This window comes from Schistosoma mansoni, chromosome 1 (genome assembly GCF_000237925.1).
Source record: "Schistosoma mansoni strain Puerto Rico chromosome 1, complete genome".
Lineage (NCBI taxonomy): Eukaryota > Metazoa > Platyhelminthes > Trematoda > Strigeidida > Schistosomatidae > Schistosoma > Schistosoma mansoni.
The window spans coordinates 54851320-54873415 of NC_031495.1; the positions used below are offsets into that span (position 1 = coordinate 54851320).

The following is a 22096-nucleotide window of genomic DNA, read 5'->3' on the forward strand; positions in this document are numbered from 1 at the left end:
AACATTCACAAAACTAGCTAAGATTTCAGTAGTTATAGTTCAAAAAGAGATATTAGAAAATTAGCATACGTGAAAGCTACTAAAAAGGGTGAGCTGTATACCACCACTCAAACAATATCACTCTTCTCTTAATTATTCTGCCAATATAACCAGCTATTTAATGTATATACTTTTTAAGTACTTATACTAACCAGTAGTATAATTCGAGATTTACTAAAACACTACAAGTCTGTGTGTGACCTTACGTTTATATTATGGAGAAACAAGCCATATTTAACGACTAATTATCAAATTATTTAAAGAAATTCGGTGTAAAATTTACAATAAACCGACAAGTAAACACTGTATATCAAAAAATTTATCTAAGCGTACTTCACATTCATTAATGTTAGACACAATCTGTCACATTTCAAAAATAACGTGATACCTTTGATTCTTTTATGTCAACCGGATAGTGAGTTTACAATAAAGTTAGAATGTTTCTTAATTGTAATCAAAACATGATATTAATTGAAAGTGTTGCTTCTCTTCAAAGACGTACATCATATACAAATATGATACATAGATCATAAATTTTTTTTAATTCAAAATTTCTTATTTCATTAGGTTGAATTTTGTTCTCTTGGTTTCACTAATAAAAATGAATTGGTGAATCATGTTGTGCAAGATCATTATCTAGGCGAATCAACAGATGGATTTCGATGTAATTGGGCTTCATGTGATTTATATCTACCGTTAAATTGTTCACAATTTAATAAAGAGGTATGATTTTGTATGTGTATTTAGTATAAAGTAATGAGTTTATTTTTTTAATGTTAACACAAATAGACAGATGCCTTAATTTTGAAAATTTATTAACTTCTAAAGTGTAAATATTCATGTCATAGTTAGCTTCATATTATAGAAAAATATCAACATTTCAAAGGGATTTACATCACAACTTATTATCAGCCGATTAGATATTTAGGAAGTCTGGCTGAGTATGCCAGTTTAAGTTGGTGGTATTTACATCATTTAACGAAACATAAAAAGTATAATTTCAGTAGTAAAATTTAAGTCTAATACTAATTATGAATTATCTTTGAAACTGACATTTTAAAAATATAAGTCTACAATACTCAAATAAATGTAAATAACCATCCTCACTAATTCTTATCATCCTGTTTAAATATTTGTGTTATGATTATTTGAGCTTAATGAATATTTTATTCAGAGAAAATAAGGTAGTTGGAGTTAGAAAACAGAGGGCTTTCAACATTGTTTGCGTTCAATCTTACCTCTAATCAGAAAAGATTTTGATCTCAGAAACTGACCAATTTACATTGAAAAATTTGTTATCATGTCTTAGTTTAAAAAAAGTAGTTACATTTTGATAGCTATTCAGATAGTGTGTACAATTACAGTTTTAATACATAGAAAATCTCATTTGATTCACAAATTGATCAATGCAAGACCATTATTGAAAACCTGAAAGCAGTAAATAGTGGTCTAATCTTGATCCACCCATGATTTCAGTAAAACTCAACAATCGCCGCAACCCTTTACTGATAACATACAAAATCATCAGATTAATAATGAGTAATCAATAAGTCAAGGTGTTCTCATGTGACGTTAGATGTATAAGATGGGGTTATAGCAATTTGGTTGCACACAGTGTAGAAAGGTACCTGCTCATGAAGGGCTTGAAAATGAACTGAATTAGTAATGGTCTTGACGACATTGGCGTGTGATTTTAGGAAGGAAAGGATGACTTTTTAAGGTCGGTCACCTATGGCATTTTAGTGATTAGTTTTATGCGTGTTAGCTCCGTACTTATCGCTTGAGACATAAATCCATAGAACAGATTGAAGTGTTTTATTTTTAGAGCTGATCTCTTCTAACTTTCCATCCGTTGTGAAAAGACATCATCCTCTGAAAGCAGCAGCTTACTGCCATCACAGACCTATAATACCAAGTAGAATTACTTTGTCCCTAAACCTAAAGTTCCTGCTTGAATTCTTACCGTTTTAAAACCGACGTACTTTGTATAGTGGATCCGCAAGAAACAAGTGTTTCAGCAAATATAGCTCAATGGAGCAATCGAAATAAGTAAGCCTGATCACCTTTCCAACAGAATAGCTACTTTGAAGCTATTTATTGCAGAATAATATCAATAATTAAATCTCTGAAGACAAGTTCTATTTTTTCAAGTGCATCATAAATAAACTAATCAACATAAATTAAAGTCACTTATTATTGTTTGTTTGAATATTCCCATTGATGTGTTAGGACTGCAACTGGTCAGTCTCTAATTGGCATATGTGCATACTGTGCGTATTGCCTCGATATAGCCTTAATTCACAAGCATAGTAAGCGAAGATGGATAGTGGCTAGCAGTGGAATCCAGAACGCGCGTTTCGTCCTATTTAGGACTCGTCACCTGGATGTACCTGCATCTCAGAGTTGATGTTCACTCTGGGACTCCATGGCACAAGCAAGTGGCTATCAGGACTCAGTGGCCGAGTGGATAACGCGATGGCGTTTGAAGCGAAAAATACTGGGTTCGAGTTTCAGAGTGAACATCAACTCTGAGATGCAGGTACATCCAGGTGACGAGTCCCAAATAGGACGAAACGCGCGTCCTGGATTCCACTGCTAACCACTATCCATCTTTGCTTACAACATAAATTACATTTTTTCGCTATTGTTAATTGGTTTTTTTCTGAATTTTACTCATCATTAGATAATTTCCTCTCTTTTATCTCATTTCATTGTTTTCTTTTTTTGTCACAATTTTAGATATTAGAAGATCATGCTCATCAACATGTATATTCATAAGGAAGATTTAATTTTTTTTTCATTATTTGATTATCATTGAAAGTATCATTTATTGTTTAATATTACTATTATTATTATTAATTTATTATTCATGTCCAGTTTATTTACAGAAATACTCAACTTTTAAATTTCATTTCATTTAAAACTACCTAAGATTTATTACGCATTTTCATCATATATTTATGCATATATATAAGTATTTGTTTGAATGAATTGAAGGTATTCCAAACAAATTTCTATTTGCTGAATGACCAATATTTTTCTGTTTATTGTTACATACTTCTATTTCAGTAGTAATTTTTCTTACATTGTCAATTAATCAATTAATGGACACATTATCATAGTATTTTAATAACGTTAATGAGAAATTATGTTATTTACATAGATATTAATTAATCGTTTAAAGATCCCCATCATATTAAAAGACTAATATTTGAACAAAGAATATTCTTTTCGATAAATTCTCTTCAGGTTCTACAATTTATACATCCAAATTAATAATCCGAAAAATTGGCCAAGTTAAGGGCGAAGTACATCGTTTAAAGCATGTAAATTTAGGATTGTCAAGCCAAATAGAATAAAATTGTTAATGTTGATATGACTTACATAGAATGTATATATCTGTATATATGTTAAATGAAAATTTAAGATCCATGATCAGAATAAACATGGGTCAGATAGGGTGAGAGAGGTATGATAGTGCAATTACAATTCGATCAAGCGGAAGATTAAATTGTGTGAAAAAATTAGTAAGACGTAATAAGGAGGAATCAATGCGAAATGAATGAATCATGTATAGGGGAGATTAATGATGATATTTAACCAATAATAATAATAAAATACAATTATTTGTGAATAAATATAAGAGAGACAATTACATTTGACTACAAATGGTCGTAAGTACATAGTCAAATTAGTCATCCAATAGCTAAGATTACTGTTAATTAATTGACCTTGTGGTTGGCCAAGGGAGGAGCAAGGGTTGGAGATATTTCTTCTGTACACATAGCTCCGGTTTCTTCATCCTGATGGCAACTGCCTCAGCCGTTTGAAGGACTTCAAGCCTGACAAGTTTTGGCAAAAAATTACTGACCTTATAAATAATTGAAAAGGATTGGTTTATACTGGCACTATGACTAGTTTGTACTAAATGGGCCAAAGTCGAGCTGTTTACTTTCTTCATCAGACCTTTGCTTAGCCACGCTGGGAGGTGTTCACGAGCACGAAAATGTAAATTCCTAGAATTTCGATTAATATAACTTGCTCCACAGGAGCAGTCAAACTGATAAATACGAAATGAGGTGGTCATTCTAGGTACTTCATCTTTAAGCCTCGGTGTCACCATTGGAAGCGTAGAAAACACTAAACGTAGTTCACCGGCGTTGAAGGATTTTTGGATTGATCTGCGTAATCTCTGAGTAAGTATTTAGCTAGCTGCATCCCCTCTGAATTGTAGGTGTATGAACAAGGACTTCTTCTTGACCGTTTGAATTTCGCCTAATTTCACATTCATGATCATATATTTAATTATAAACTTTCTGGGGTAACCGTTCTCCCTCAGAGCATTATACAATGTGTTTAGCTCATCTTCAACTATATCTGCCGGACATATAGTGCGTATTCGGTAGCTAAGGGTTTTGATCAGGTTTCGTTTGTACTGTAGAGGTACAAAGCTAACGAAGTGCCTATATTAATTACTTATTAAATAAAGTAAGAAATTAATTTCATTACTTTGTTTATGTTTAAAGAACCTCTTAAGAAATACATGTTTATCAATTAACAGTCCCAATATAAGTATTTAAATAAGAATAAATTTATCACCAACCATTAAATTCCGCATTATATGTATCCGTTTGCTAGATGAGACATTTTTTATGATTACTAGAAGATATGTTTAATTTTTTTTGATGGAATCATTCTAGTCCGAGTAATACTTGGTTTACAAACAATCTGTGAGGGTTTCTAAGTATTCGTTTTATAATCCTGATCTTAGTAATTGTAGATGAGAGCTAATAACTGGCCAGACGAAGTTATACAACAATGTTTTTTGCTAATATCCTCTCGAAGACTTGAATCCAGCACTGATCGGTTCAAATATTTTAATTTAGAAACACTCGATTACCAAGATCACGAAGATTCATAATGAAAAGTGTATTATTTTTCTGTTTCATTTTGTAATTTCTCTATCACTTACGTAACTATGTTGTTTGACCTCTTTTTATCTTTGCCGACTGAATTCTTACATGATTGTTACAATATCATTGAAACATATCAGCCATGACGAAATTATACTAACTAGCTTAGTAGTTTCATGCTTTATTTCAAACTTTCTGTCGATATGCAAAGATGGATAGTGGCTAGCAGTGGAATCCAGGACGCGTGTTTCGTCCTATTTGGAACTCGTCAGATGGATTTACCTGCTTACCATGCTTGTGAATTTAGGCTATATCGAGGCAATACGCACAGTATGCAAATATGTCAATTAGAGACTGACCAGTTGCAGTCCTAACACATCAATGGGAATATTCAAACAAACAATACTAAGTGAATTTTTCTGTCGATATGTTTTAGCAATTATTATTACACTTCAATATTTCAGTTCGCTAGGAAAGTTACTATGTTTTAATATTCAAGATTAAATGAATGGATGATATAGAATGAGACAGAAATTTTTCTTAGACATTCTTTCTTATCTATAATCGTTAATATTTATTCAAATGACTCCAATGATTAGAAAACATTATGAACCATCAGTTTACACTTTTAATATCTTTATAAAACAAGGTTATATGCACATTTGATTAGAATAAATAAACTCTTATGATTTGATTGCTTTGACACAATAGATTAAGGATTAATAGTATACGGTATATTTTTGTCAAGAATTTAATGTATGAAATTTTATACGTTAACGATCTTCACACTGAAAAATTAGTTGACTCTACTAGCAGTTTAATAACGTTCAACAATCAGATTAATCAACCATTTATGACGTCCTAATACAGTATACATTTAATTGTTTAAACTTATTCAAAATATTATTTTGTCTTGAAACTCACTTATTAACGATGTTGATCCTTTTTAATGGCAGTTGCAAAATTTGAATATTGATAATAAACTTAATGATGAAAATAATTTTAACAAAAATGTAAAATCTCTCTTTTCATAGAATATTTTCAGTCGGATTAATGAATTAACTTACCGTTATGATTCTTGAATAATACATTCAAACTTGAAGTTTTTAGCTAAATCACAAGTAGTTATTTGAATACTCTAATGAACTAAAGAAAAAAGCATTACCATCTCATTCTTTTACTAAACAGAAAACAACTGTATACTTAGATAATTAATTTAAATGATTTGGTTTATTAAGTAAAGGTTGAAAAGTTTAAAGTTCTTTAAACACCTTAAGTGAAACAGTGAGACTTTATGGTAAATCTTTCTACTTTGTCAGAAGTAATTTCTAAGTGGATCATGTCAGTATTTAGCTCAGGAATAAGTAATATAGAGTGGTTATATTCCTCAACTTTAGGCTAGTTTCATATGCATATGTGCATTCAGATAATCACACTTCAGATACGGCTTGAAAAGAATCACGATTAACTGATGCTTATTGTATATTTGTCTTATGGTTTATTTTTTTTTATTTCCCTCACCCCATAGTTCAAAGACGCCGCGACTTCAAAAAAAGCATCATTAATTAAAATATTATGGATATCTGACAATTAAGGCTTATAATATCATTACCACCCACAAATGTTTAGTTAATCATTAAGCCGACACTTTATTGAACAATAATGAGTAGATATATTATGCCATCGATTCAGGTAAAACGCTTCCTAAACAATGTAGGTTTTTTCTAATAGTATCAGTTAAAAACGAGATGCTTGATAGAGAATTCACAAATTCAGAAAATAAAATAATAAATTTAGCACGAATTAACATGACGTACAAATTGATTAACTCCCATCTATATGTGTATTAATAATAACTCAAACGATGAATAAATGGATTTCATATTTTTAGTTTACCTACTAGAAAAGTTAATTTAATAGAAAAAAAGGAATAGACTTTTAATCTTGACCATATCCGTTTTAGAACTAACAGTAGTATTCCTTATTATTTTGAAAACGTCTTAATTAGCTGATTATAAGACAAATGAATTTAAACACTTCGACAGTATGTAATATGGTAGCTATTCTTCCAGGTCTTGTATGCAAACGCGTTTGTTGTAATGTGGCGACTTATGAAAAATGTTAGCTAGTAAATGTCATATTAGGTGATTGAATAAGTCTTATGTATAGACTTTGTTCTAGTTGGACTAGTCAGGATGGCATGCTCAAATCTTTAGTGGACTATTGCCCCCCGTAATATTCAAATCTGTATCACTCAGTTTTACCATAACCAAACTATTTTGACGGTAATAAACACTTTGTATCTCGGCATCCTAACACAAACACCGTGTCTAAGACTTCCTCCTGATTATCTACAATACCTAGACATAGACTGCAAAATCTAGTTACTTAGACTAAGGAACACATTGCAACTGAATTGATAGACACTGGTTTGACTCAGTGACTAGTTAACGCAACAAAGCTTATGTTATGCTTAAGTTCTAGGTATTGAAAAGAATGGTGAACAGCAGCAAATGACAAATAATGGAGATATTCTGTCCCCAAATTTACGTTATCTTAAATTAAATTACGATAAAGAAATATTTTTGAAATTGCGTAAGAAACACATTATCCATCCAGAACCATACTAAATAGCTGAATAGTTTTGAAAAATGTCCTGAACTACTAACCTGATAACACCATCTTAAAGAAACATTAGAGATTCAAATTTAATTCTGTTAACTAATTATTTACTACAACTTTTTGGACAAAATATACACATTATTACATTTAAAAATCCCTAGTCTCTACCATTGTACTTTACTCCTAGTGTTATAAATTATTTTCAACTTTTTTTTCATAATTTTATTTAAATATTACGTAACTAGAACAGTATATTGAATACTAATAAACAAGTGCATGCTGGCAAAATACTTTGAATAATAGTCTTCTTTTGAACTGTATTTATATGTGAAGCAATTTAACCAACTGTTTATGTTTATATATTACATATATTTTCTCAAATAAAATACAGTTTTCTATTCAGTGAATATTCTCGTGCACAGGTTTCACTTCATCTGGAAAGTTTGTATTTAAGATAAATTACAAATAGGTTATAAAAGGTAAATGTTTCATAAGTGAAACAAATATTTAAATAAAACGTTCATAAGTTTATTTAAAAGCCCTGAATAATACAACAGTAAGAGGACCAGAGACCAGCATAAAAATACTAACTAGAAGATTGTTACTGTTCAGTCTTATACCAAGGAATAGTTTAAGCTTAACTTTCACTAACCTAGACAAGATCAAACCGACAGACTGTTTAGGGTAAAAGCTCAGATTACGTTGTAAATCTCAGCATCTTATTTCATAAGCTGCATGAATTAATTAACTCTTCATTGTTGAACACTGTCCTTGTTAGAAGTGGTATAATACAAGGTAGTGTCTTAGGCCCTTTGCTCTTTTTGGTGTTTATCAATGATATTTGTGAGTGTTTCTGTGTGAGCAAGCCCCTTCTGTACGCAGATGATCTTAACGTAGTGTATTCATTTCCTCCACACGAGCTGCACAATATTCAAAATTGCATAAGCATGGAGCTTAACAAGGTAGCACAGTGGTGCTCCAAATGGCAGCTGGAGATTAATACAGCTAAATGTGGATGGATATGCTTCGGTGATACATCATTCAACTTAGATCTTACCATAAATGGTGAAGTGTTATCTAGGTTACATATAGTATTAGACTTAGGACTTAAGTTCTCCTACGACTTGTCGTTTACAGAACAGATATTGGGACAGATTTCCAAGTCTCAACGTCCTATAGGTTACATAATTCAAAACCTTTTTAACAATGAATCACGTATTTAAATATACAAAGTTTGGGTTCGACCACTCTTAGAATGCTGTGCGTTTATTCTTAGTAGTCAGCGCATAAAGGATAAATTAGGTCTGGAATCAGTACAGAGACGATTTACACTTTGTATTGTTGGAACTGATTGTACCTTGACTTATAATCCTAGATGCAATAAACTTGGGCTTGACCCTTTATGGAAGAGGAGACTCAAACTAAATCTTGTCTTATTCTTCTTCAAAATACTTAACAAACTATCCTTTACATCCAAACAAGCAATTCAGTAGGTAGAAACTTCTCATTACGACATACGTAACTGATTGTCAATAGCGAAACAAACCCATTCTAGATCATCTCTCTATATGAATTACTTTACCTATAAGTTTTCTAGACTCCGGAATAATATCCCATAATCTATCCATACGATAAAATCTCTCCCATTCTTTGTTCTCTGCACTGTTTCATACTGCTCCTCTGAAAATGCATTAAATGTTCTAGCACCTGTAAGTGTATCTTACTCTTTAAATGTTTAGCCCCCACAGACCTCCCAATCGATGTTGGCCCATCAACAATTGAAGAAATCAGCATGGCCATCAGACAAATCAAGAGCGGCAAGGCAGGGGGACCAGCAGAGTCACTGAAAGCAGATGTATCAGCAACTTCAAAGATACTCCACTTTCTCTTCAGTAAGATTTGGGATGAAGAACGAGTACCAACAGACTGGAAAGAAGGACTTTTGATCTAAATCCCAAAGAAAGGCAATCTCAGCAGGTCTGATAACTACAGGGGCGTCACTCTCCTTTCAATACCAGGAAAAGTCTTCAACAGAGTGTTGTTAGACAGAATGAGGAACTCCGTAGACGCCCAACTCCGAGATCAACAGGCTGGATTCCGTAAGGATCGATCGTGTACAGACCAAATTGCAACTCTACGGATCATTGTGGAACAATCAGTTGGATGGAATTCATCACTATACATCAACTTCATTGACTACGAGAAAGCATTTGATATCGTGGACAAGACAAGACTATGGAGCCTTCTTCGACACTATGACGTGCCTGAGAAGATAGTCAATATCATAAGGAATTCCTATGATGGATTAAACTTCCAAATCATTCATGGAGGATAACTCACAGACTCATTCGAGGTAAAAACTGGTATTAGGCAAGGGTGCTTACTCTCACCCTTTCTCATTCTCCTGGTGATCGACTGGATCATGAAGACGTCAACATCTGGAGGGAAACACGGGATACAGTGGACAGCTAGGATGCAACTGGGCAATTTATACTTCGCAGATGACCTGGCTCTTCTATCACACACGCAACAACAAATGTAGGAGAAGACGCCCAGTGTAGCAGCAGCCTCAGCGGCAGTAGGTCTCAATATAAACAAAGGGAAAAGCAACATTCTCCGATACAATACAGCATGCACCAATCGAATTACACTTGACGGAGAAGCTTTGCAGTATGTAAAGACCTTTACATATCTGGGCAGCATAATCAATGAACACGGTGGATCTGATGCAGATGTGAGGGCGAGGATCGGCAAAGCAAGAGCAGCATATTTACAACTGAAGAACATCTGGAACTCAAAACAATTGTCAACCAATACCAAGATCAGAATTTTCAATACAAATGTCAAGACAGTTCTACTGTATAGGGCGGAAACCTGGAGAACTACGAAAGCCATCATCCAGAAGTTACAGGTGTTTATTAACAGTTATCTACGCAAGATACTTCGGATCCGTTAGCCAGACACTATCAGCAACAACCTACTATGGGAGAGAACAAACCAGATTTCAGTGGAGGAAGAAATCAAGAAGCGCTGGAAGTAGATAGGACATACATTGAAGAAATCACCCAACTGCGTCACAAGACAAGCCCTCACATGGAATCCTGAAGGCTAAAGGAGAAGAGGAAGACCAGAGAACACATTACGCCGAGAAATGGAGACAGACATGATAAGAATGAACAAAAATTGGATAGAACTAGAAAGGAAGGCCCAGGACAGAGTGGGTTGGAGAATGCTGGTCGGCGGCCTATGCTCCATTGGAAGTAACCGGCGTAAGTAAGTAAATGTTTAGCCATTCTTCTTAGTGAATTCCCTAATTAAAACCACTTACCTGCTGTCACTTTACGTTAACACTGTCCCTAGCAACCTTAATGTATTTGAACAATATCTAACATGAACAGTGGTAAACCTGACCAACATATTTCGGTAATCAATGTTCTGTTGTTCTGTGCTCTCTGTTTTCATTTTACTTTCCCTAGTTGTGGAAAGATATCAATAATTTGTTCTGGCACAAGAAATAACCTTAAATAACACCCTCCATAAATCAACAGGCTATACACTTAAGAAAAAATTTAAAGTTCCCTGCTGCTGCATTGGATTGCTGTAATACATATCATAGATGCACTACCTAAACAATTACTAAACTAACAAACTTAGAACAATCTTATATCACATGTTTGTTCTTTATATCTAATGTTACTATTTATATCAAATTGATCATGCCTGTAGACTGGCGTGAATTCTGTAATTATTATTTTCAGAATATATATATTATTATCATTATATTAGGTTTACTAGATACTGTTGGTATGACATTTGCTCAGCTCATAAAAAACGACAGTGTTTTATTGATGTTTCTGCTACAATGATGAACTGCGTCCTTTTACCATTATCCAATTGTTAAACAACTTTTTCAAGCACATTGATAGATAGTGAAACGTTTCACAAAACAATAAAATCATTAATGAACAAGTATCAGAGGATTTTGTCCATTAGTTTTGAAAATAATCCGTTTTATTTAATATTAGGATACAGAATAAAGTAGTTTTGCCGTGCAACCGATGCTCCACCAGGTGGAGTTGAACATTCAAGATGATTAGACAATTATCGATTTGTAGGAAACGATTCATCAGCCCCATTGGAAACCATACATTATCATATCGAATTCCGGTGAAAGGCAGAGAATAGCTTAGATTGTCTTACAGCTATTTAGGTTGTGAGGTTTTTTAACAAGGTCCATAATTAACGATTTAACACACACCTGCAAATTGGATAGATTAATGAACTACATAATAGTTAAGTAAGATGTTTCTCTGAACCTACAAATAAAAACTGTTGAATAAAGAATCAAAAAACCGGTTTGTAAGTCCGACAAAAAATACGTTAAACGCATCAGAAAGTCACAGTAAAGATTTACTTAAATTATTTAGTTTTGAATATGTTACTGTTATAGCTAATTGTAAGTGATTGACGTTTGCCTCCATTTTTATTCTCTCAAACAGATGTTAAGTTATTAAATTCGAAATTAAATGGGTAGTGAAGAAAAGTAGCTTGAATTTTATGAGCTCCTTATTCATCGGTGATCAGTTAGTCAGCCACAACATAGGACCAGGCATATATATGCATCGGTTCAAGTTCCCACACCTCATTATCACAACAAGATGACCATCGAATTCATAGAACTAAGTACTTCAACAGTAGTAATATATAAAAGAAAGATTGCATATAAGAATGTAACACATGGAGAAAGAATTAGTTCGTAGAAAGAAAGATATGAAGTAATTGTAAACCCACGGTTTAAGGGAAGACAGAGTGCATACACCTACGCCATTGTGATCGATTTTCAGCCATGTCACACAGAGTCACCGACCATTGGTTATGATAGTCACGTGGACCCCAAGCAAGTAGTCTACATCTACCAACATGGCTCAGACTAGGAGTTAGTGATTTCAAGCACTGATGCCACGTTTTGGTTTGACCACCCTTAACTCTCTTCCAACCATCCCCAATACCAGTCAGCATTGCGCGTCATGGTAATCGGTGTTCAGGCATATGTAACACGTGCCCCAACTATCTCATGATGAAGACTCACAACCTCATCAACTGATTTACTATCATTCCCTAATACCCTGCGTCTTACCTCACTATTACTTACCCGGTGATCCCAGCAGATGCGAGCAATATTTCTAAGACGCCTGTCATCAAATACTAGTAACTCACGAGTATCCTCTACTCTTAATGGCCACGTTTCTCTACAACTGAACTACCAGACGAACTACTACTACTAGACGATGCCTCTCCTTATACTTAAAATCAGTGCTTGTTAAAAATAAACGATTGTCTGAGCACAGTTGCAGCAGACGACCATCATCATCTGTTCACTGAGCCGAAATACTAAAATACCCATCTAAATGTCTTTCTGTTTGGTTTAAGCTACCTACTTGAGTATTAAGGTCACCTGTTACAAGTACTATGTTTGGGTGTTTAGCTTTTTGAAGAAGTTCAGAAAGCTTTCTGTAAGATTCATCTTTCACTTCATCCGGACTGCAGTCATTGGGAGCGTAAGGAGAAACGACGAAAAGGCAACGACGTGTATCCTTATCCTTTAGAGTTCTTACAGAGCAGTTTAGCCGAATAGCACATACGTGATTGCTAACAGGGATCTATTCTAATAGTGCTTGTTCTGCTCTCGTACTTACTGCTATGCCTACACTCGCCAGTCCACGAGAACTAGCCGTCGGGTCGCCAGATACACGGAGGGTGTATATCGTAGGCTCTCTGTTTTGGCGAGATGAGGTCAAATGGATGACCACACTAGGATCTTGTATGCGTGTTTCGGAGACACAGCGTACACCAATCGTACCAGACTCGGGGATCTTAGCCAAGAACGTCTGCTGTCCGATTCGATATAGGGTGCGTACGTCGAAGGCTCTAATGTGTAGTCTGGAGAGAGGCTTCAGTGGGCTTGGGATAGTATATCCCACACTATAATCGTTGGTCATCGTGGCACTTGAAGAGGAAGTATGATGTTGATAGTCGAGGTGGGAGGAATAATAGGAATTGAAGAAGGAAACTGATTATGAATACAGTGGTCTTGAGTGGTCAGAGGTTTGAAGGCGGTTTTCACTTCCCGGTTGCCCATACCGTGGAAGGGTTCTTCTAATGGTACCTGAAAATAAAACTGGGTTAGAGTTGGTCTAAGTGACCTGAGAACGTGACCGTAGTGCCCAATGGACAACTGCTTGAGGCCGGTGACACACGAACATTTTGTGGGCAATTTCCATGTTATCTCAGTACTTGTTGAGACTTTTTTCCGGATACGGATACCCGTGGGGCGCGCATGTTTTAGGGTCAATCCTCTCTAACCACACATCCGCTTTGTGGGAAGGCAGTATAGCTGTTATTCTGATTTTTTGAAGGAAACACTTTACTGCCGTCACACCTCAGTACAGTCAGCAGTACGACTTCGCCCTCAGACCATGGGTTTTCTGCTTTTAGTCTAATCGCTATTCCACCGACCTGTCTGGCATGGTAGGTCCCTGAGGAACGACTGTTTCGGCTAGTTTAATCCGGTTGGGTCATCACAATAAGTAGGCCCAACCCACATGTCAAGGTAGCATTAATGGTAGGGTTTACTAGTGATTCACTTATAATGTCAGTGATTACGGTATATAATGCATTTTATTTGTAAATTCATTACTTTATCATATGTTCTAGGAGCAAAATCTACATTCTTTGCGGGAAATGTTAAAACCTTATATATATATATATATATATATATATATATATATATCGGGGAAATGGAAACCTTTCGCCTACCAAAACTTTCTGCAAAGATAGTTTACATAATTAACTGAATTAGGTTAGTTAGCCATTAGAATCAGGAAGCACTGGGTAAATCTATTCTGGCATAGAAATTTGTGACAGTGCATAAAAACAACTCCAGAAGTGAAGAGTCTAACAATTTTAGGCCTGTAGCAGCCAAATTACATTTGTAACACTAAGTAAGAATCCAATTATTTACATTTTCAACTCCAGTTGATTCAAAACGATCGTTTTTGCTGCTGATGATGAATATATCACACTTGTAATGAGTGTCTGGTTCTAGATGGTCACAGTATTTCACTACAGTTTAGGTAATGAGATTCGCAGTTAGTCATTAGTGAGTATACAGTTATTATGAACATGAAACTTTATAATGGTTGTTCAACTTGAAATCACCGTTATATTCTCCTGGAGTCTGATGATTACCTAGCTTAAACCACTACATGGTAGTGACTATCTCTAAGTTGAACAGTCTACACAACTGCTAAACTAATAAAAACATCTTTGTATAAAGCTCTGTTTGCAACTAAACAAGCTTTAGTAAATTAGTCGCATGAAACATAACCAACCATGATTAATAAAATACATGTGGACATTAACACAAATAATTTACCTAAATACAATCCAGGATCATGATAAACATTGGTTCGTATATTTTCATTGTCATCACTTTCTTCCAAGGTTAAACGACGTAACTGTATCTGTTAATAACCATATTTGTGATATAATTTTTGGCAGATTCAATTTATTTTACCTGAAGGTGTAATTTGCTCGTGAATAGAAGCTTTTTCCATCCGAATAGTTTTGCTAACTCTTCAACAGGTCTACTTGGCTGACTTAGTGTTGTATTAACATAGATCTCACGCCATAATGAATCACTATTACATATCTTTGAATAAACAATAACTCAAACGGTAAAGATAAAACCATTACCTCATGAAAGTATTTTGATGTAGTCCCTAAATTAATCACATCTTCCAAATTTAGATAAAAAATTATCTCTACTAAAATTTCGTTCGGTATTCTGACTAAATAATCCAACTTCCCAGCACATATGTTCAGACAGTAGTCCAGTGTTTTATGGCCCATAACCCTGAGTATTTCATCTAGGAAAAATTAAAAAATTAGCGGCGGATGTAGACATTTTTTACGATAAGCTGTTAAATTAATTTCCGTTTTAATCTAAGAGTTTCACCACTTCATTTCTTGTTGATAAGTCACTTTTAACTGTGGTTTTTTGAGAAAAAAAGTGATTTAACTTGATTTAACTTCCTACTGTTTCTTTGATTTATTGACCCAAAATCTAGTATTATATTAATAAACGTTTCACATTAAGCAGAATGACCACTAAAGTCATTCCAATCATAATTTTCGTTCTTTAAAATAACAATCCAACTTACTATGCATACGATCGTCTTGTTCGAATTCCTCATAGGTTGCTATACTTTCACCTGGATGAAACTTTGCCCCATCATTTCTTGATGTAATCCTCCACCATCTCAATTTGAACTTTAAAAAAAAGAACACTTTTAATTTTCTGGGAGCATCTTTTAAATTCATTGACATTTTATGTGGTAAGTGACTTCATTAACATTTACGACGCACACTTAAAACAGTTAAGTAAGACAAAAATTGATAAACGATTGATCGATCTAAGAAACTTTTCAATATCTACTTTTTCTTCCTGATGCTGTTAAAAACTTTTCTTGTTATCAGTTTCCACTCGAGTATAGATCCTTTAGTTTTCATTAACAAATTTATGTTTACCTGTTTTTAAACTCAGAATGCTACTCAATGTTTACGTAAGTACAAAGAATATATATTTGGGATAAGTGTGGCAAAAAAGCAAGCTTGTGGCAAACTATTCAAGATTCAAATGCTATAAGGAATAATGCAAATACATTATGCTTTAAAGCGCATGGCAAAACCGTCATACTACTGCATTGTATAAAGGTGACGATTGTAAGAGGTTGAGATTAAATGACCTAGGATAAGATAAAGGCTAAAACAAATGATAAACGTAGCTTCATTAAGTACTGTATGGTAATGAATAAATAGGTGAGCTTTTATGAGATTACTTATAGATTTGTAACCTGGCGTTTTTAATTACGTTCTGTCTTACACTCTTCGTAAATTTTAGCTATAATATAAACAGTTGGCTTCACAGCTAAAAACAACAGGTAGTTGATATCAGGTATGAGTCTTTCAAATCTAAAACACGACTTAGCACGCTGGTAAATAAACCACTACTTAATTTGCGTTGTACGAATAACAGTGAACCCGTAGTGTCAGTTGCTGTATCAAGCTCACACAGCTTATTCTAACATCTGGTTAGGCTAATTTCTCCATTCTTGTTGAGTCACATTTCGACCTTATTATTTATTCACTTATCAACCTTGACTGCTTTTATGTAGGCGTATGTGTGTTCATTTCTTATCTTACTCATCATATGTCTGTAACTTATTTTTGTCTAATTATAAATATTGATTCACGCTTCAGTTCAGTCGGTCACAACGTAGAACTTCGTACGTACGCACATCAGTTCGAGTTGCCATACCACATTAACACAGAGATGCAGTTGCTGATTCAAATCCCATAGTGGTAAAAATAGTAAGAGTATAAGCGGTTATCCGAAAGATTAGGGTTTGAAGATGTTATTCAACGAGTATAATCTAGTGAAATAAATTTGGAAAGAGAAGAGGATAGAGACATGAAGAATTTAGAAGATTAGAATTTGGGAGAGCACAAAGAGTGGATGCACCTTCGCCATTGCAAACGATTTTGAGCCATGTCATTCAAGGTCTCTAACCATCGATTGCTATCATCTCGCGGATCCCAACCAGGTAGTCTACTCCTACCAACACGGCCCAGTTCACTTGTCAGTGACTTCATGGATTTGTGCCTCGTTTTGGTCTGGCCGCCCCTAGTTTTCTTCCAACCTACTCCTACACCATAAAACATTGCACGTCGGGGCAGTCGGTGGTTGGACATACGTAATCTATATCTCAGCCATCTCAACTGATGAAGTTTCACTACTTCATTAATCAATTTGCCATCCTTACCTAGTACATGTTTCTTAAAAACTGCATTACTTACTCGGTGGTCCCAGGATATACGAGCAATGCTTCGAAGGCACCTATGATCGAAAACTATTAGCCTAAGCTTAATTAAACGGAGTTAGCCCACATGCCTTGTCCTCTTTGCTTCCTCTGTTTCTTTTCTCAGATTGTCTGTGCTGAACGATGATTGTACAAAATATACGTATTCAAAAATTCATTCTCGTATTTGATTTATTTAATTCCGTTATTCACTAACGCGATTTAAGTCGATGATTATGTACGAGAATTGGCGACATATGTATTTCAATAACAAGCAGCAAATGCTCCACACGAAGTCAGATCTCGGGTCACTAAACACCTTTCGAATTCATATAAAAACGTATACAATCTTTCAAAAATAAGAAAACGCTCAAAGTTTTAATTGAATCTGTCTCTCAGTCTAATGATAGACGATTCGGTATACTTTCTTTTACTTTGGGTTATAAAAACATGAGGATACAAGTTAAGATAGAATTCTCTCTCTGCAAGCTTACTCGTTTTATCTTTTATTTATTTTAACGATCTAAAAATTGGGAACCGACAAACGGGAGACAGTTGAATGAAAAAATAACAATTATTCATAAGGCGAACAAATAAAAATATAATATAAATAAAGCTAGAAAAACGATAGATGAGTAATGTATTCGTCGTAGTTATAGTGCTGAGATTTATATTAAACTTCAGAAGTAGACAATCAACTGGTGAAATCCAGTTGTTAAGCAACTATGTGTCACTTCATAGTTTTACATGATCGAAATTTAAACTTACTTAAGGTCGTAAACTTTTATGCCTGAATACTGAACCCTTATAAATTTGCTGTTAATAGTTTCATCCAGTTATTATAAGTTAAAATTGCAACTATAAAGGTTTATACTATGAATTTTTGATAAGGTAAAACTATAAGAATATTTTATGAATGTTTTGTGGGAACAAAGCTGATAAATTTCAGCGGCGAATGTGTATGTTTGCGAAGTTTTAATCGCTCTAAAAATGCAGATATGAAGTGATATTAACTTGCAATTATGAATTAGCAAGCGTACGTATTAGCAAAACATTATTACAACAGTTTGTCATAGTATATTCCATTTGCACGAGCCACTTTTCTTTTGAAAGGGTTGGATGACACTTTATCATCAAAAGAGCTGAAGTTTTGAAACTTTCCGTATATGTTTTGACGTGTTACATGAGTAATGAACTTTATACAAACCAACTGTAATTATACTACAAACGCAACTATTTCTTTAAGTCCTCTGTGATGTTTGAGTTATTTTCTCTGCCTTTCGAGACACAAAAGTCTTTAAAAAAACAGTTCTTAGTCATTTTTCAGTAAGGCCGCAGAAATATTTGCCGAATACCGTTAAAAACAATCACATAGTTCGGGATTACATCTGACTAGTCAAATATAACCTTTTGAAACTTCGGAAAAGGTTTTTTCTCTGCAACAAATCAAGCCATAGATATAATCGTACGAAAATTGCATTTAAATTAAACGAAATTTCCAACTCAAAACTAAGTAAGTTGACTGGGTATTCATTCACTAAATTACACAATTGCTTGTTGTCAAGTTCAAACAACTGCGTTTATTCCATTTTGACCCGTAATAAGTCTTAAAAACCTAACCAAAGTTGAACAGTAAAATTCTTATGACGATAAGTGATAAAAAAGCAAATTTCATGATGTTGAGATAGTAGGGCTAAACAATACACTCCCGACATCTCATATAACGTTATATCGGCAACTCACTCGAAGTTCGAAAAATTTAGATATCAAATCAAGACACATTCGAAACACTCGATATCGGAATCATGCAACGTAATCTCGTTATTTAACGGTAAGTTCGTCAAATATGAGTAAAACTTGTTTGTTACTACTAACTTTAGTTGATGTTATTAATAGATGGTAAAAATCTTTGGACGGGGCTGGAGCAATAGCCGCAAACTGCGCTATATTTTCAGGGTCAAATATTTTATAATACGCAATCAATGGATTTTTCAACACAGTGGTTATATCATGTTTCATTTTTAAAAAGTTTTATTACACAGCGTATGACGACGCAGAATTTCGGTTCATTTTAACTACTTTCGAGTTCCAATGTATCAATGCACTAATGTTCAGTCACAGCTTTAGTCCACATCTTTTGGATTAAATACTTTAGTGAAAAGTAGGTTTCGGAAGCAGACAAATCTTAAATTGATGTTGTTTGACTTTGGTTTTTGAATGCTTTCTGTTGATACCACAGATAATTGGTCATAGATAGACATAAATTAAAGACCACTTGACCATCAATGTATTTAAAGTCTTTCCGTGATTCAGCAGTGAAAAACCAACGAGATCTCAGCTATTCTACTGCTTCTGACGTTAGAAGTTAAAGGCGCTATTACTAACTTTGTAACTGGCATTCGTACAAGCTATTCAGTATTATACCTAAAAGGCAAAGATATATGATTCTTGTTGATGCACCTTAAACCTTGAGATAGTCGTCTCTAAATTCCTTACACCTTCAAGAACCAACTTTTTAACCATCAAATAAGTCCGATTAAATCTCCCCGACAAAGAAATAAAACTTCTGTCCAGCTAGGGTCTGTCCAGTAAAATTGATGAGGACAATAACATTGTCGAAGATATTCAGAACCATTTGTTTTGGGAATTAACATACCACTGCAGCTCACCACTTCAATAGTGAAGAAGTTATGATCTTAAAAAAAAACCAGTCAGAAGTTTAAAAACAATGAGCTTACTGTCTGAAAACACTCTGATAGTTTGTTATGTTCAGAAGCGTAGGATCATATCTCTGTACTCAAAGGAGCCATGTGAATTTACAATATATACTACGTGCAGTAGACGTTCGATTGTTCTCGAAACCTTGCAGTTCTTCCACAGAGTGTCATCTCGGACCTACAATCAGACACCAGATGAATTTTTTCGATGTCGTTATCTATCATAGATCACACCTTATTCGTGAAAATTACGTCGTTCGATTGTTTGGTCAGAAAGTCAACAAAGATGATGTTTTCTTCCAAGTAAGCGGATTTTAGCCATTCAACTCTGATATTATCTTTATTCCCGTTCTTATTAATGGCATAGTACTCAGATTCATAGTAAAGAACATGCAGCGTAAATATATACCCAAAATAAAAAGTTCTCTAAGTCTTCGAGATTTGATGCGAACCTCATTATTTTTAATGAATCCATCTGGCTGAATGTGCTCGGTCACTCATCCACACTCGATGTCGAGTGGGTATACCGTGATACGCTTCTCTCACGACCGTTCGAGAGCTCCGATTAAATGCATCCCAACATATTCATAACCTTTCAAAGGTTTCTTCGAACCTCTTCATTTCTGAACGTTGATTTGACTGGGTTCGTATACTTAAACTATAATGATTTTACGTGTCAGTTGTTGTTAGGCTCGGAATGCCTGTGGCACCTTTAAACTTGATGGTGCTCTTCGTATGCAACTTAGAGTTGTCGGTGTAATGAGTTGCAACGTACAAAAACGTGAGTACTAAGACATAAGGCGGGTGTGACGAAAACGTCAATCAATTTCGGTCACGTCTTCAAGCTTACTTGTGTAGGAATATAGATCCACATCTATTGATGAAGATGAAGGACGTACTGAGGCGCGAATTCTGAGAGTTGTAAAACTTTTTCCGCGTGGTTTAGATGGATTCCCACTGGTGTATTTGTAGTGTGTATTATACTGATGTTATCATGCTATCTTGTACATCTAATATATTTTACCCCTGAAAAATAAATTTCAAGAACAATTATCAGTTCAGACATACTATCGTGGAATCACCTTTCTACATATTCTATGTGAGCTAATCAAGGTTAATGTTGACATGTATTTATCTCTTAATCATACTAATTGATACATAAATACTCAATCAATAGTTACTATCTCAATTAATAATTGAACGTTTTATATCCAAAATACATTCCATACCCACAGTCACTGATTTTGATATCAACCCAGGTAATACTTATTGCTATATACTAAGATATGCTATTTACTTATACGATCTCTCTACTCTGCTTCCAGATATGGACGACAATTGCAGTTAAAGAGAAATATCACCAATTCTTAAACTAAGTACAAGGTCAAAATCTGCAATCCCTATGTCTGACGAATCAGTACTTGACAAAGTCAAACTTCATTTTCCAAACTATTCTCTTTTTTCCACAAATCTTGCTATCACTACCTGATTCTCTGTGAGACAAACCCCTCCATCTATTCGTACAGTATGTCAGCCGTAAGGCTCTTTAACATGAAATGTACAACACACTCGCACGCTGAAAAGTCAAGACAGTGCACGCATAAGCATGATTTAATAAGGCCAAAATTACAAAAACCATGATGTCGAATGTTACATCTTTTATGCATCAAAATGCTGATCACCATAGCACTGAAAACCGTCTTACTGAACTTAACAGTAAACATAAACAATAAGCACCTTTCACACATATGGGCCATTAATGATGAAAAATACCTCGAACAACTCAATAAAGCCGAATGTATCCTGCATTTTGTATCTGAAGAAGTAACGAAAAGAGTAGTGTCTTCTTACCATACAGGTGTGTACAATATCCCTGTCCTCGAGC

The 22096-nt window shown here is 34.5% G+C and overlaps 2 protein-coding genes across 2 annotated transcripts in view; one reads left to right on the plus strand and one right to left on the minus strand.

Annotated features, from left to right (window-relative positions):
• Window positions 1-2817, plus strand: part of Smp_156420 (putative zinc finger domain protein) — a gene marked incomplete at both ends in the record, with an annotated part of 61701 nt that extends 58884 nt beyond the window's left edge. Inside the window, 2 exons of the mRNA XM_018794892.1 lie at window positions 607-762; window positions 2779-2817. Coding sequence (XP_018649259.1) covers window positions 607-762; window positions 2779-2817 — 195 coding nt within the window. The remainder of the gene's footprint in view (window positions 1-606; window positions 763-2778) is intronic.
• Window positions 2818-14941: 12124 nt separating this feature from the next.
• Smp_063630 (hypothetical protein) lies at window positions 14942-15962 on the minus strand (the record flags this gene model as incomplete). The annotated part of the gene is made up of 4 exons (XM_018794893.1): window positions 14942-15097; window positions 15151-15285; window positions 15330-15502; window positions 15797-15962. The coding sequence occupies 4 exons, from the start codon at window positions 15960-15962 to the stop codon at window positions 14942-14944; spliced, it is 630 nt and encodes a 209-aa protein (XP_018649260.1).
• Window positions 15963-22096: the final 6134 nt, after the last annotated feature.